This window comes from Pygoscelis adeliae, unplaced genomic scaffold, assembly GCF_000699105.1.
Source record: "Pygoscelis adeliae isolate BGI_AS28 unplaced genomic scaffold, ASM69910v1 Scaffold171, whole genome shotgun sequence".
In the NCBI taxonomy this organism is placed as follows: Eukaryota; Metazoa; Chordata; class Aves; order Sphenisciformes; family Spheniscidae; genus Pygoscelis; species Pygoscelis adeliae.
Genome location: NW_008824186.1, coordinates 558,733 through 573,388, shown reverse-complemented (window position 1 = coordinate 573,388; position 14,656 = coordinate 558,733). Strand labels below are relative to the sequence as shown.

The 14,656-nt window shown below is 42.6% G+C and overlaps 1 protein-coding gene across 1 annotated transcript in view; it reads right to left on the bottom strand.

Moving 5' to 3' along the window:
- Positions 1-14,656, bottom strand: part of TEAD1 (TEA domain family member 1 (SV40 transcriptional enhancer factor)) — a 161,914-nt gene that overhangs the window by 34,358 nt on the left and 112,900 nt on the right. Inside the window, 7 exon segments of the mRNA XM_009334483.1 lie at positions 1-13; positions 935-981; positions 1,172-1,306; positions 2,504-2,515; positions 11,017-11,079; positions 11,168-11,230; positions 13,993-14,057. Coding sequence (XP_009332758.1) covers positions 1-13; positions 935-981; positions 1,172-1,306; positions 2,504-2,515; positions 11,017-11,079; positions 11,168-11,230; positions 13,993-14,057 — 398 coding nt within the window.

Sequence of the window (14,656 nt, the reverse complement as noted above, 5' to 3'; positions counted from 1 at the left end):
GAATGGCTTTACGCTGGAATAGAGAGTTACACAAAAATCATACACCATGTCATCCACAGCAAATTCCATTAGAGTCACATAGTATAACAAAATACATGTTATATATTTACCCACAAACATATCTCTTCCTTGCATAGCATATTTAACAGACAGACAGTAAAGAGGTAATAGAGAGAGAGGGGGGGATGCGAATGACACCCAACATTTTAAAGCGAGGAGCTCATCTGCGCTCAGTCACCCAGCAGGAAACCTGACCTACCCGTCGCAAGTGTCGCAGCAGACATGGATGGTGGTTGCTTTGACTCCCAGTAAATCCAGAGGACACTGAACTACAGGGGCACAAAGACTCCCATGGACCTCAAGAGAATAAGGTGGGGAGAAGCTGAAAAATAAGGCTGGGAAACACTGCTCCAGAGACCACCGCAGGGCTGAAAACGTCGCACCTGACAGAGGGGCAAAGGCTTCCTTCTCCATATGGTGCTGTTGCTACCATGGTGCCGAAGGGCAGTGACCCCACTGACCACTAATGGGCCTCAATGCAGTCATCTCCTGCCCTGCAGGAAAATACGTCACCCCTGCCTTCAGTATTGCTCATATATTTAAAAGAGGATGGAAGTTTTTGTGTTGGAAACTTATTCACAGGCAAAACCTTACCAGCTGCTTCTCTGGCATTATCATTGCATCTCACCATGCAATGGGAGAAAAAGGAGTGTGCCCATTAGGTATTCAGCTTCAGCTTTGAGGTCTGCGATCCCTTATAACTTTCTGAATGTGAGTTCACATCACTGTAAAGGCTCTTCCTTTCGCTACAACTATCTTTTCCTCCTTTTTAGAAAAATTTGCAAGTTCTAGCCTCATTGATATCCTCTGGCAGCAAAGTGCACAAGCCAGCCCCACACTGCATGTAGAAGCATATTTTAATTTTCAGACTTACTCTTGTGAGGATCCAGGCTGCCCCGTTTGAATCATGCCCGGCCAAAACTGAAAGAGGAAAAACAAACAAACAGACCCACAATTGTTTTCTTTGTTGAAAGATTTTGGATATTTCTGAACAAGCATGATTCCTTTTGCAAACACAAGTGAAAGCATTAATCCATTCATTCAGCCTTAGTTTTCTACTGATCATTGTTAGGGAATACAGGGATTTTTTGGGACTCGGCTAACAACTTACCCCAGGTGCCCCAGGAAATGTAGGACGGGGAATTCCTGGCAGGCCCAGCTTGTTGTGAATAGCAGTAGCTGAGACTATCTGAGCTGATGACATTGCTGCCATGTGCTGGAGTGCTTTGTCCTTTGCTGTCTGATCCTTTAATATGACAATTACATGGAGTCTTAAAACATTTGGCACAACAAATGATGTTAAATAACTGCAGCTACAAGCACATAACTAAAAACTGAAAAAGCCACACAGAAAATGCAAAAATAGCAAACCATGCAAGAAAAAAAAAAAATACAGCACGGAGGCTAACACTCAAACTACCTCAAGGCAAAACCTCCTCTCAGACATGCATGGTAGACCTGAATTCTCACAGCCTGCTCTGCCAACACGCGGGAAGCTCTGGGAGAGCAAACTACTGCCCACTTGTTTATCTGGGCAAATTCTGCTGATTTTAAATCAGGCTGAACTAAACACGGTCTGCTGCTAAGGCTCTGCCTGCAGGACAGGGAGCACTGAGATTTGAGCTCTATCATTTAGGTCTAAGAGAAGTTTGCCTTTCATATTACACTGTAAAATGAGAACACAGAACTGCGACTGACTCACAAACAATGACAGATTTTTCTTCATGCTTACAGGTTTAGAAATATTTGGGATTCTGTTTTATGACAAGTATTGTAAGTTAGATAACAAAAATGTAAATAACTTTTTAAACTTCCAATTGTGGTATTTTACTGATTTACAGTGTTCCCAAAGAAAACAATCAGCCATAAAATTTCTGCTGTTTTCAAGCACACAGGAACAGATTTAGGAAAAGATGGGTTGTTATCGATTATTTGTATTAGAGCAGCGCTTGGAGTCCCAGTCACTGCCAATCACATATGATCACAGAATAGAAAAGGAAAGCCTCTTAATGCAACAGAGTTAACTAAGTGGATATCTTAGGTCAGGTAAAATAAGTAAACAACAGACTGTTACTATCTGGGAAAGTGGGGTTCCTCATCCAGAAGTACTGTATTAATAAGTGCTAATATTTAGGTTCGTGACTTAGAATGAAGGAACACAAGCAGTATTAAGCAAGGGGTTTTTTTGGGTTTTTTTCTGGTTTTATTTTACAAGCAAAGTAGCAAGCATGCTGGCAAGAGATGCATGCTCTTATATATGATATATGACTTTGCACATATGCTCCCTCTAAAGCTTGTATGTAGTAGTACTATAGGCGAGCAGTTTCTTCGTTTGAATAGCTTCTTTAGAAACAGCACAGGCTGAAAGTACAGGAAAAGCTAGCCAAAAATTCTGCCAAGCACAGCTAAGGTACATAATACTTGGTTTAGTTAAAATACTTACCATGCTTGTTACCTGGATACAACAACAAACAGTTTATTAAAATGCTTGTGTAGAATAGCAGATTCTTAGCAAAATATGAACAAAATAGTAAGAGACAAAGGAAGAGCAGTTTGCTCAGCATTAAATATCAGGTTTAAACAAATGCATTATTTTCACCTAGGGACTGATTCATTAAAAGGAAAAAAAAAAAAGGATAAAAAACTAACAACAAAACACTGGGGGGAAATAACCCCTGCCTCTCTGTGTGAAAGCTGCAGATACTGAATGAAAGGGATTGTTGCTGAGCTTGTTTCCCTGAGTGGTACAAGGAGCCCTGGCGGGTGCCTCTGTGGCATGAAGCCCGGGAGAGCGGCAGGTGGAGCAGGGGAGTAGCTGCTCTAGCAGCGTCCCCCCTTTGCATCTGGCAGGATGTGAGCCTGAAGTGCAATCCACTGCAGTGCTGCCAGCAGCAGCATTAACACCTGCAGACTCACCTGCACTGCCGCCCGCACAGCAGCACTGGACTCTGCTTTCTGACCTGTCCAAGCCTCAGGACCACCTTGATGGAGCTGACAGTGCACCTACAGAGCAGCTTCTGGAGGCAGGGGGACATGCTATCCATCAGTGCGTGAACAAAACGTGGCCGTTTCTCCAACTTGTAGCTTTCCCATATAACCATGACCAATTCACTGGGTAAGAGCTGGAAGTCAGCTCTGGCTCTGATGGCTATTGGCACTCACCTCTGCCTGCCCCAGGGTAGGAGGGTGTGCACAAGAGGTTTGCGTGTGGCACATTTTACTGGCTGCCTTTGGATGTCTGCAGACCACTGGGCTAAAAAATGCTTTGGTGGGTTGTCAAGAGGTGGCAGTATCCTGAGATTCATGCAGCTCTCCAGAAAGCTGACCCCTCTTGCCTCCTGCACAGTAAGAAGGACCCTCCATCATGAAAACATGAAAATGAGGAGATATCCTTAAGCAATATGGAGATGCTAGCCCCACCAGACTTTTCTGTTCCTTTTCCCCACTGTTTTTCTTAGGTGAGCTAGCTTGGAGATGCCAAACCATGCAAGTGTCACCCACAGTCATCTGAATCGTAACAAAAACAAACATACAGGGGATTGATATCCTTTGTGTGAAATGCATCATTCAAGAGACATATGTGCCTCTGGGTCGTACTAACCTCCAAAACTACGTGAGCGCTGCTTTTGTGACTACCTTGTTATTCTCCAGAACTGCTGTGGCACTACAGTCTCCTCTCCTGCACTGCCTCCTGGCTGCAACCAGCCACGCCAGTGCCACCACATGAAGGTGTAGCCAGTGCCTGTGCTCCTGCCAAGTTCCCAAACTCATACTGTTCTGCTGCTATAATTGCCTTACTATTAGGTGGATCTAAACTAAAGGAGAATTTAAAAGTAAAAGCTTTGTTAGGGATATAAAAGTCCATATCTGAGAGTTGCATGAGCCCAGGGCAAATTATTATCTATGACATAGTTCATCTCGCCTCGCTTTAGCCATCTAAAGTCTCCAGTCTAAGGCAGACGGCTAACCTCCTGCTATTGTATTTCTTCCTTACCAGGCATCAAAACCAACTGGAGAGCATTACTTTCTGTAACGTTATCACTGTCCAAGGACTAGAATAGGAGCCTGGACACCCAACTTCTACATGGCAACAGTTATGGCAGGTAAATCCCACCATAACAGATAAACTAAAGCAAAATTTTTGAAAATTTACACTTCCTTCAAGACCTTCCGTTCACAGAAGGAGGAACACTTAGACTGTCCTGTGGAGCTCTTAGCCACCACTAGCAGTGAGTCTGATGATCCTTAATTTTAGGAACAGTGACAGGGATTTTTGGAAGGAAAAAACATCTTTTCTTTCATGACATGAGAAGGGATGTGCCTTCCTTCTTGCCAATTGCTGCTTTTCACCCCAGAGTGTTCTACATTTTGTGGTGGCCATTCATCTCATCCTCTTTGACTTATTACATTTTCAGGAGGATGGAGAAAAAGCAAAAATATATAGCATGACAGCTCAGAAATACAGCCCTTGCAATAGGGCTAGTTTTGTGGAGTTTCAATGACTCCTACAAAGTTTCCCAATGGTGACAAATCTGCCAGCTCCACTGGACATCAACTGACTCAGGCCAACACACATCAACGGGAAGTTTCTCCTTTTGTAGGCTTAGGAACCTCTGCATAGTTGGAAGATCAGTTTTCTGAAAGTAACTGTAACTTCACATTCAAACATTAAAGAAATCAAATTGAAAATCAAATACAAATACATAAGAGGTCCTGACTTCCATTGGCAAAAAAGCACCTTCAGCTCCAGGAACTTTTTGGAGAGCTGCAAGGCGGTGGCTTGTGCTTGTATAATCAGGCAGACTTCATAGTCTTCAAAAACAAATGGGCAAACCACATTTTAAAGCTGTTTATTTAAATTGAAGTATTAGCTTGTCTGCCACTTAAAAAAAATGTTGGGGTTTTTTTACACCGTAATGGAGAGTGCTCGTAACCAGGAGGGAATGAGTCTTTCTACCTATCGCTGCAACGTGGCTGCTTCTGGGATGAAACTTGGTAACTGATTAATAACACACAATGGTATTACATCACAGTTTAGGCAGCAAGAGAAGTAATATATCCAATTAAAACAGCAGGGGTAATTTAAACAGGCAGATTACAGTAATTACCCAGGTTGGAGTTTGGCCAGGACAAATGGGTTAACACCCCTACTCTAAACAGGAACGTTGTGAGATTTTTAATGACCACAAATAGTTAAGACTTTGATTTCCTATCTTGTCCAAGACAGAAAAGGTTTGGTTTTGCTCTCACTTGTGCTGCTGTGTAAAGCTGGTATAAATCCTTTTGGGTCAATGAGGTTTACACTGATGTACGTAAAATAAAAGTTTGGCCCAGCGTGCTGCAGAGTCCCATGCTGAGGTTCGGCAGAAGCTTGGGGGGACAGTATCTCCTACTGAATCATTAAATCCTGCTGGAGCTTAAGGTATTCCTTGGATAGGTCCCATCTGGCCCTGACCTGGCTTGACCCTACTTAATTTATGAGCTCTGATGGGATTGCTGCTGCCCAGGAATGACACTGTAGTAAGTAACAGACTGCACTCTTAGACTGCTGCCTTCCCCTCCCCTTATAAAAGTCTTCTGTGCTGTGGTACGTAATTAGTAATGAATGTTACCGAGGTGGATTTAGAGTACAATCAGTGGAAATCTGGTCTAGTTCCACTAAACCCCTGAAATGTCATCACTGTAATGGAGATCAGGATCTGCCTCATGGCTGTTTCTGGCTGCAGTTGCAAACACTTTGTTTCTGGAAGGCGTAAGCGCTAAGAATCTAATGCAAGGAGACTATATAACTTTTAATGAATCAGGCCCTTGAGGTTTACTCTTCACCCATTAGTTTTGGAATGCAAAATACATAGTTAAATTAGATAATAATAATTCCCCGGTATCATCCAATTATAAATCTTAATATCTATAAAAGCCCCACATGAAACGAGTTCTACATGACAAGCACAAAAGGATTTGTGCTTGACTTTCTTTTAATCCAACATAAACAGAAGAATAATTCAATCAATCAGTTCAAATGAGTTCTACAGCAAAAAACAAAAACTGTTATCCTAGAATGATAAATGGGGCTTTGAATACCATGTTATCTACGACTTTGGGAAAAAAAAAAAATCTAAGACAGTATGAGGAAAAGTAAGCACAACAGAACACAGTATTAATTCAAGAAGCCCTAAAACCTGTACCAATATTTAAAATACAAAACTTTTCTTGTAAGGAGGAAAAAAAAAAAGACATAAGAGAAGAAACAACAATTTGCTCACAAAATGTATATTACAGTAACACTAACATAAAATAGATTCCTAATAAGCAATTTTGCAGATGTTATTTCTGCTCAGATCTCGTATTGATTCAAATAACCTTTGCAATAATTAGCTGTAGCTCAAAAAAGATAAACAAATCATGAAAATATACGATTGTTCTGGACAAAAGATAGAGAGCACTTCAGTGTTTCTAGCCCTGATCTCCAATTTGCTTATTATTAGAGAAGACAGGAGTAAATACAAAAGCTGGCTATTTCAGCCAGGCAATAGCTAATGCCAAGAAGAGAATGCGCATTCAAAGCTGTCCCAACTTGCTGCCTAATGAGTAGCAATTAATCCATCTTATTGTATTTCAAAATGCTGAAGACTCCATTCACATCAAAGGGAATTTTTCAAGGCTTTTATCATTGTTCATTTAAAAAGTATAGAGCTATCTTTAGCATTTTATAATTGACAACAATATTTTCTTTTTATCCCTCAATGTGGAATGTAGAACAATGGATTTTAAAAGATGTAATACGTGTGAACTGTAGGCATTTTAATGTTTCTTTTTGTCTCAGTCTAATTAATCTTGCACTGTGAAAAAATATCTGAAATGAAAGTCTAAGATAGATGTATATCCTGCTGTGAAGATCTTTACTTTCTATTTATGCACAACTTCCAATCCATCTTTTCTCCTGAATGGACAGAGGTGACTTTGGCTCCCTGTCAGTGCAAAGGTGGGAAATGGTGTATGGACTGGTGTATTTGACACGGAAATACAATGTTAGAGCGTAAAAATTCTGCTTTGCCTCCTCCAGTCTCTGCATGAGAGGAAACGTCATGAAGAGGAGCCATCCTTCAGATCTGTCTCCAAGGACAGCTTTATCTCAGCTTCTTTTTCCATTTTCATGAGATGAAATTTCTCTAACTTCAGGAAGATTTTAATAACCTCAGAAAATAAAGATTAAAATCTCCAGAATAGGAGTATTCTCCTGCTGTAAAAAGAATTAAAATGTACAACATCCCTGGAAGGGCTGATGGGACATGCTCTAGTGGTGGTCTTGAAATGCATCAATAGCATTTGCACGCAAAACTTCTCTTTCTTGCAGGCTAAGGAGCCATCTGTCCAGAGCGACTGTAGGCACTTACCATCAAAGAAAAGGGACTTTGCTGGACCAAGCAGACTTTATGGCACGCAGGTGAGATTTCAATTTATTGGGTAAGCTTCAGTAATACTCTATCCAATGCCACAGGTGCAGATAACTCTGAAATCCTTCCATTCATTTGGATTTTTGCAGAAGATAAAGACAGGAAAATTCACCCAAGTCTTCTCCTCGCCATGAGCAGGATTCAGACCAAGATGAGACAGAAAGATCTCTTGGTATAAAATAAACTCAGCAGGTACTTGGGGAACAAGTATATATGTTATACCCTTTGTCAAAGTAAGAGACCAGGAACCGAGGTCAACAGGACAGATCGGCCACATCCCAAAAGATCGATAAGAAATGGCATTATGAAGAAGACCACTAGGCAAGGGATGTCAGCTGGGGGACAAAAGCCTCCCTGCCATGCCCCTGCAATCCTCAAGTGCCTGCCTGTGATTATTTCAGCTAAAGCAGCGCTGGCACACAGGGAACGACCAGCTTCTCTGCAATACCCTGCCCCGTGTACGCATGGGAGGCACGCAGACGGGATGTCTGGTGGCAAGAGGAAGAAACACGGGAGATGGAGATGGCCTTGGGTCAGAGCTGACTGAACTCATAGCTACGGACTGGCATGAAGGATCTCTGCATTAATCCACAGAGTGCTTGCCCCTCATGCTGTAGGTAGGAATCTTAACATCAGATGCATGTGGTTTTTTTAAGTAGTAACTGCTTCCCTGGATGCCAGCAATCACGTTTCACAGAGTAATTGCAAGCGCCAGCTCATTGTTAAAAGGGTGAGACTGGCCTGGGTCAGAAGCAGTACTTCCCTTGGCTATCTTCTTCTTGGTCACCCCTTCACCGGTAGACGCAGGCAGCACCGACTCCAGGAGAATGAGAGCCCATCATCTTCCTGAGGAGGTTGATGGGGAAGTGCAGGCTTCCCGTTGGAATGGCCCAAGATGGTCCATAGATGCCAAAATGTATTCACTTTGTCTTACTTTCACATCAGTGATATCCTTCTCAGGCAGTTTTCAAAGGACTCTGGACCGTACAGATGGTTCAATACAGGAATAATAAGAAAAACAGGCAGTAGTGCTAGCAAAATATCTGGAGCAGTAAGGTTCCTTCTCAGGTCCAAAACCAGCAGCTTCTCCCACTTCTAGAGAGTAATTGCAGCTCCCCAGCAGAAAAAGCAAGGGCTCTCTTTCTCATAAAGGCAGCTCCCTTACGGCACCTTCTTGCATCAAAGTTTCATCTCTTTCATGTGGGGAGAAAAAGGTCTGTGGGAGGCTGCAACTTCTCTGGAAGAAGCCTGTGCAAGAGGGCTGATGTTGTGCCATGGCACCTCATTTGCCGAGACCAAGAATGGCAGGCAAGAAAAAGAGGAGGGAGATGGGGAGAGCCTGTCCCCTCTGCCCTTTCTGGGCACCCCTCTGGCTGGGGGCCGTGGAGGAGTCACCAGGACTGTGTCAGGGCTCCCGGGGGAGCTAAATCCTGGGGGCAGCGTGAGTACCCTGGAGCAGGGGCAGGAGGAGCAGCCCAAGACCCACTGGTCAGCAAGACCTGCTGGGGAAGGGCTGGGACAGCTTTTGCTGTCAGTGATGCCTGGAGGGTGGCAAGGGCAGGGGCCAGCCAACCTCTGTCACCAGTGTGCACTCTGTCCTCGCCGTGTAGTTGTAGAGAGTCGAAGCAAATGCCCCTGCAGAACATCGGGGGCGTGGAGGTGGGAGACTCTTCCTGAAGCAATCAATTCCTTGCACCAAAATGGCAGCTCCCCCACTTTCTACTCAGCTCTGGGGGAGCTGCAACCCACTGACAGGTGGGAAGGGGCAGCAAGGTCTGAAGCCCTTACAAAATATTTTGTTGCCCTAACAGTTCTTTCCTTCTTCAGGCGACTCCTTAAAATGAAAAATCCCTCTGGATCTCTATTTACTGCAAAAGGCATCTAGGCTAGAGGTCTCAAATATTACTAGGGTTTAGCTTCTTTCTTCTTTGGAAAGCTTCAATAAAAATCAGACAGCAGGTGCGGTACTTAAAAATATTTTTTGCTTTATAAGTGTCTTCATATTTTAAGCTATTTGGGACATTCAGAAAGGGAAGTATTTTAGAACAGTAAATCCAATATTTTTGTTAGGCTCCTAGGCCTGTATTTTGGTACCTAAATGGGCTTCCTGATTTTTGTAACCCTGAGCGCTCACTAGTCCTATAAAACTCCCTGAGCACCTCTGAAAGTAAGGCCGCCTATTTACATACTTAATTTTAGGCATCAAGGATTGACAATTTAAGCTTAAAATGCTACATATCTCTGTATTATTGCACCCTCGGTTAAAAAGCAGTATGTTTAAGTTGTCTTAGTTGTTCTTTACGAACCCCAACTGCTCAGCCAGTGCAGCTAAAAAGCCAGCCACCAACAGCCATACAAGCTTGCCAGCATGCTGCCCACTGCGGACGAAAAACCCAGTGCTTCTGTCAAGGAGGCCTGTTACAAAGCCAGGCTGTTATTTATACGCTGCAGTTCCAGGATCGTGGTAAGCATCTGCAGTGCTCACCGCTTAGTATTGTGAAATTACTTTCTGAAACATTTTGCTTTTCAGCTAGAACAAAAACGTGATTTGTTCTCATCTGGAAAAAAAAAATTGACAAAAAGAAAAAAGGAGGGAAGTAAAAGATTTACAAGTTCCTTCGCCTTTTATTAAAAAGAAAAAAATCAACAGCAAAAACTGTAAAACCCCCTCTTCCACTTTTAAGTAATGTGAAAACAAAACAAAAAGGGTCCCAAGATCTCCGCTGGAAAACTTGAAAAAACAAGCAATCCAAGAAACCCCTATTAAGCATTTCCAAGAGTTTCTTTTTAGCCTTAGAATATATTTTATGGAAACCAGGGAAAACAGGGACATGTACAATTCATCACGTCAGATTAAGCAAACGTACTTAATATTCCCTGAACAGGACTCTGAGGCTCTCCAAAGATTAAACGTCAATATTTTACTTTAAAAAATAAAATTTCAGGGAATCTTGTAAATAGTATGTAACTTGAGGTGATACTAGATTGTAGTCTAGAAACACCTTATAGTTAGAGCAATCTTGATAAGCTGTGCTCTCTGGCACTTGGAATAAATGATCTATTTTAAGTATTCTTGATAGCATTTCAAAAGCACAGACAAAAAACATTTGGGAATGGAAAACAATTACCCCAATTACCCCTCTGGAAAAAGCAAAAAAGAAAAAGCTTATACACAACTGCATAAAAACCCCGTGTATTTAAATACACTCCTAGCACTCAACTGTTAAAAAAAATAAAAAAAGACTAACGGGTTAAAAACAGGTTTAGGTGCTGAGCTGTTACAAAGAGTAGTTCACTTTGCATTTGGACAGTGTTAAAATAACGTTTTTAAAGTGGATGCTAGTGCAGAAACCAGAGATTAAACACAAAGAGACGCAGACAGCTACCACATGCAGGAAAACAAGGTTACAGGCACGGCAGCACCAGGCGCTCGCCCATCACCGCGGGGAGGAGGAAGGGACAGGCATAGCAACCACAAGCCCAAAAGCAGAAAAGCGCATACCTTCAGCTTGGAATGAAAATCACGAGATTTCCTTCTGGCAAGAACCTGAATGTGACTAGACACCTGCAGGGTAGGGGAAGGGAGGAAACAAAGGAAAAGCCTGTAACCATGGAGATGAAAAGCCCCCTACAACTGGGCAAGCCAAACGTACCTTAATGGCGGCTTGAATTTCTCGAACTTTCTTTCTTGCTAAGACCTGTATGTGACTAGACACCTACATTGTTCAGGTTTATAGGGGAAAAAAAACAACAAACAAAAGAAAAACAAAAAGCAAATCAAATTTAAAATGTCTATTTTTTTCTTTTAAAAAAAATAACTTTTCTGAGGGGAGGAAGTTATTTGCATCTTCAGTAAGCTCTGCTGTTAAAGATACCACATTCCCAGCCAGACACCAAGCTCTTAGCACCGAGGCTTAACAATACAGGTCATCACTGCAGTGACTTGATTAAGGGAAAAAAAAAGAAAAAAAAAAAATTTGTAACCCACCAGGTTGTGCATTCAGCTACAAGATAGAAGACACAGTTCGCAGTTGGACGCAGCCCGCGTGCTTTGGTACCGATCCCATCCGTGGCCAGGCCCTGCGCTCTCGCGCTGGGAGCCGACGGGATTTCTACCCCATCTGCCGGGGATGCAGATGCCCACTCTGACCATTTGCCACTAGGCTCGAGACATAACTTGGCACCGAGAAGTTTTATCCATTATTTATCGTGTTCTGCAGCTCCAATGAGGAGCCTCAGGCTGTGTTTTGACCCCGCTGAAATGCTCTAAATTCTGGAACAAACGATAACATACTGGCACAACATAGGTCCCTGAACCTGTGCTGGCTCCCTCGGTAATCTCAGCATGAAGTCTGCTCACAAAACACTCATGTAAGTGGGGACCAGTAACGTGACATCAGCTTGAGTGATGTCCAGGTTTGTCCATCGTCATTACATTTTGGTAAGAAATTTGTGTAAACCCAGTCCTGCACTAGACCAGTTATTGGTCAGATGTTGTTGCCTGTGCAGTGAAGGGTCTGGGCCCAGATTCACATTCCTGTTTACTCAGGCACGTACTGAAATCCATGCTATTGATGGTGAGGGTTTAATGATGCTGCCCAGCATTGCTCAGTAGTGCTCAGCATCCTACAGCCCTCTGTGTAAAGGTTTAAAACCTGCAGTGATGGTAAAAACCACTAAAGAGAAATCTCTTATTCTTAATTGACTCGGGGCATACCATATCAAGTGTTGTACATTTCTCCTAAGTTAGTCACAATTCCTGTCTGGGAAAGAACAAAGCAAAAGAAAAGGAGAAACAAAACTTGGTTTCCTCCCTCTATAAGACTATTCCATGACAATAGTACCAAAAAGCCTGTATTTTTAGTAGGGAAGCAAACAGTAATGCATAAATGAGCACAGCCCCTGAAGGCCACCTTCAGAGACTTCTTCAGAAAGCAGCTCAGGACCCAGTTTGCAGTAATTCAGTTACACTATTGCTTACTAAGCAATTTTGTAGTCAAACATGTAGACCGAGTTCTCACACGTTCATTTGTTTTGCTTTCAGTGGGATATTAGTGGTGTTAAAGGTTATACAAGAAGCACAATTGTAACATTTAATTGCTCAGTTGAAACTCAAAAATAACGACAATCAAACTTTTCTAAACACTCAAAGTGATTTATTAATCGCTATAGAGGGATGTACAAGTACGGAGGCAGAACATCGCCATATGTAAGCCATCACAGCCCTCTCGGTTTCACCGCAGCTCTACCAGCACATGCTGGCCAAGGATCTAGCCCCAAGATCTGCATTTTGACTCCTGATGGGATTTTAAGATCCCAGCGTAACCCCCGACTACTGGAGCTCACATGGGCATAGCAGGGAAGAACTTGGGACTTTGTCTTTTGTTTCAGATTTCTTTGCCAATCTTTTGTTTGTTCCTTCTCCATATGCTGCTTTCTCATGTCTTCTTTCATCCCTTGTACATACGTTTTCTTCCTAACTGACAAAGGACACCACCCAGGGCAAAATACCACCCAGTCCAAAGTGCTTTAAATCTGAGCGCTGGCAGCAGGCCATCTTTGTGTGTGCTGACTCAGCATCACCTTTCCCTGCATTACAAAACATGCTTAGCATGCAAGTGTACAAGCCTCTGCCTTCCCCTTTGTCACTCACATGGATGGGGAGAAGGGGAATCTTGCACTTGATGTTAGAGAAAGCGAGGGGACTCTGCGATTTGTGAAGCATTTTGAAGCAGCGCAAGGGTTTAGTAACCACTGCATAAACTACACAGACTGTGTGCCTTCTGTGAGGCTGCTGATCACCATGGATATTATAAATTAAAGGATTTAGTCATATGAGATAAGTTAATGGTTATGTGATAATCATCTGAAAAAGACTTAAGGCTGGTTAGAGGTTTATTCTGACTCTTTGATGAATGAAATCTTACCATGGTCACAGACCAGGAGCCTGAAGGCCCTTAGGCAAATTTTTTTATTAATTTTTCATCCTGTAGCAAGTACTGCCCGTGACCTGAGAGCATGATTAGGATCAGTCCCGCTAGATAGTTTTTATTTATTTACCTCTCATATCCAAGGATCATAACCTCTATTATATAGGTGAATTGGCTGGATTTTTAAAAGTTCCATTATTCACCATCTCAGAATAATTATTATATTCAGTAATTGTCCTTATAGAGAAATAAGGCACAATGCTTTATGCTTCTGCTTCAACTTTTGAATTTTTTTTTCCCAAATACGGGGATAATAGCTTCATGTACACATAGGTTAATAAAAAATGCATCCTCAAACCACCACTGAAATGATGCACAACATAAAAAAAAAAGGAGTTATAAATATTTTCTAAATAGCATATATTTAATCTGAACAGTGAAGTCAATACATCATCTCATCAGAGCTGAAGCACAGACAGCCACTGCAGCCAAAAATGCCATGTTTTGTCATTCACTGACATGCATACTTCCCCACTGGGTTATTTTACCTGCTTCCTGGTCCGTGTCTTCCCTGTTCTAAGTTTGATGTATCTGGCTATCAATTCATTCCTACCTGAAACAAAGAAAAATTCATTATAAGGGACAAGCAGCATCATATCCATAAACACCATCAAAATACCACATTTAAACATACGAGTTCCATGCATACGAGGCTTATGTTTTCTTACACCTACTCCACTTCTCCTTTGCAAACTATTTATCAGTATTTCTCATTGTTCATCCATATTTCTCTTCCCTCTCCTTAACAGACATTTCATGTTCCACATGAACTATGTGCAGAGGGCTATGGGTTCAGCGTTTTCCCACTGAAGTCCTGCAGCTGTTTGCAGGCAGAGAGGCACCTCCTTGGTCAGCAGTGGTGCCCAGGATAATCTCTCACTGGAGAACCCCCCATCCCCGGGGCTGACATGAGGGCTGGGCTCCTCTGGTTTTGCTTCTGACCGTGCTGGGTGGCGTTTGTGCCCCCCCACACCCACCTGGACCCCTGCTGGGAGGAGCAGCTGCTCGAGAAAGTCGTGTGCCACCCGAGCTGAAGTGCCAATCACCCAGACGTTACGGTTTCACATCAGCTTTTCTCCAAGTTTTAATTCTACAAGGAGAACAGCAAAATCTATCCTTCCTGCCAGGAAGCACTCTGCCTCCTCCACTGAC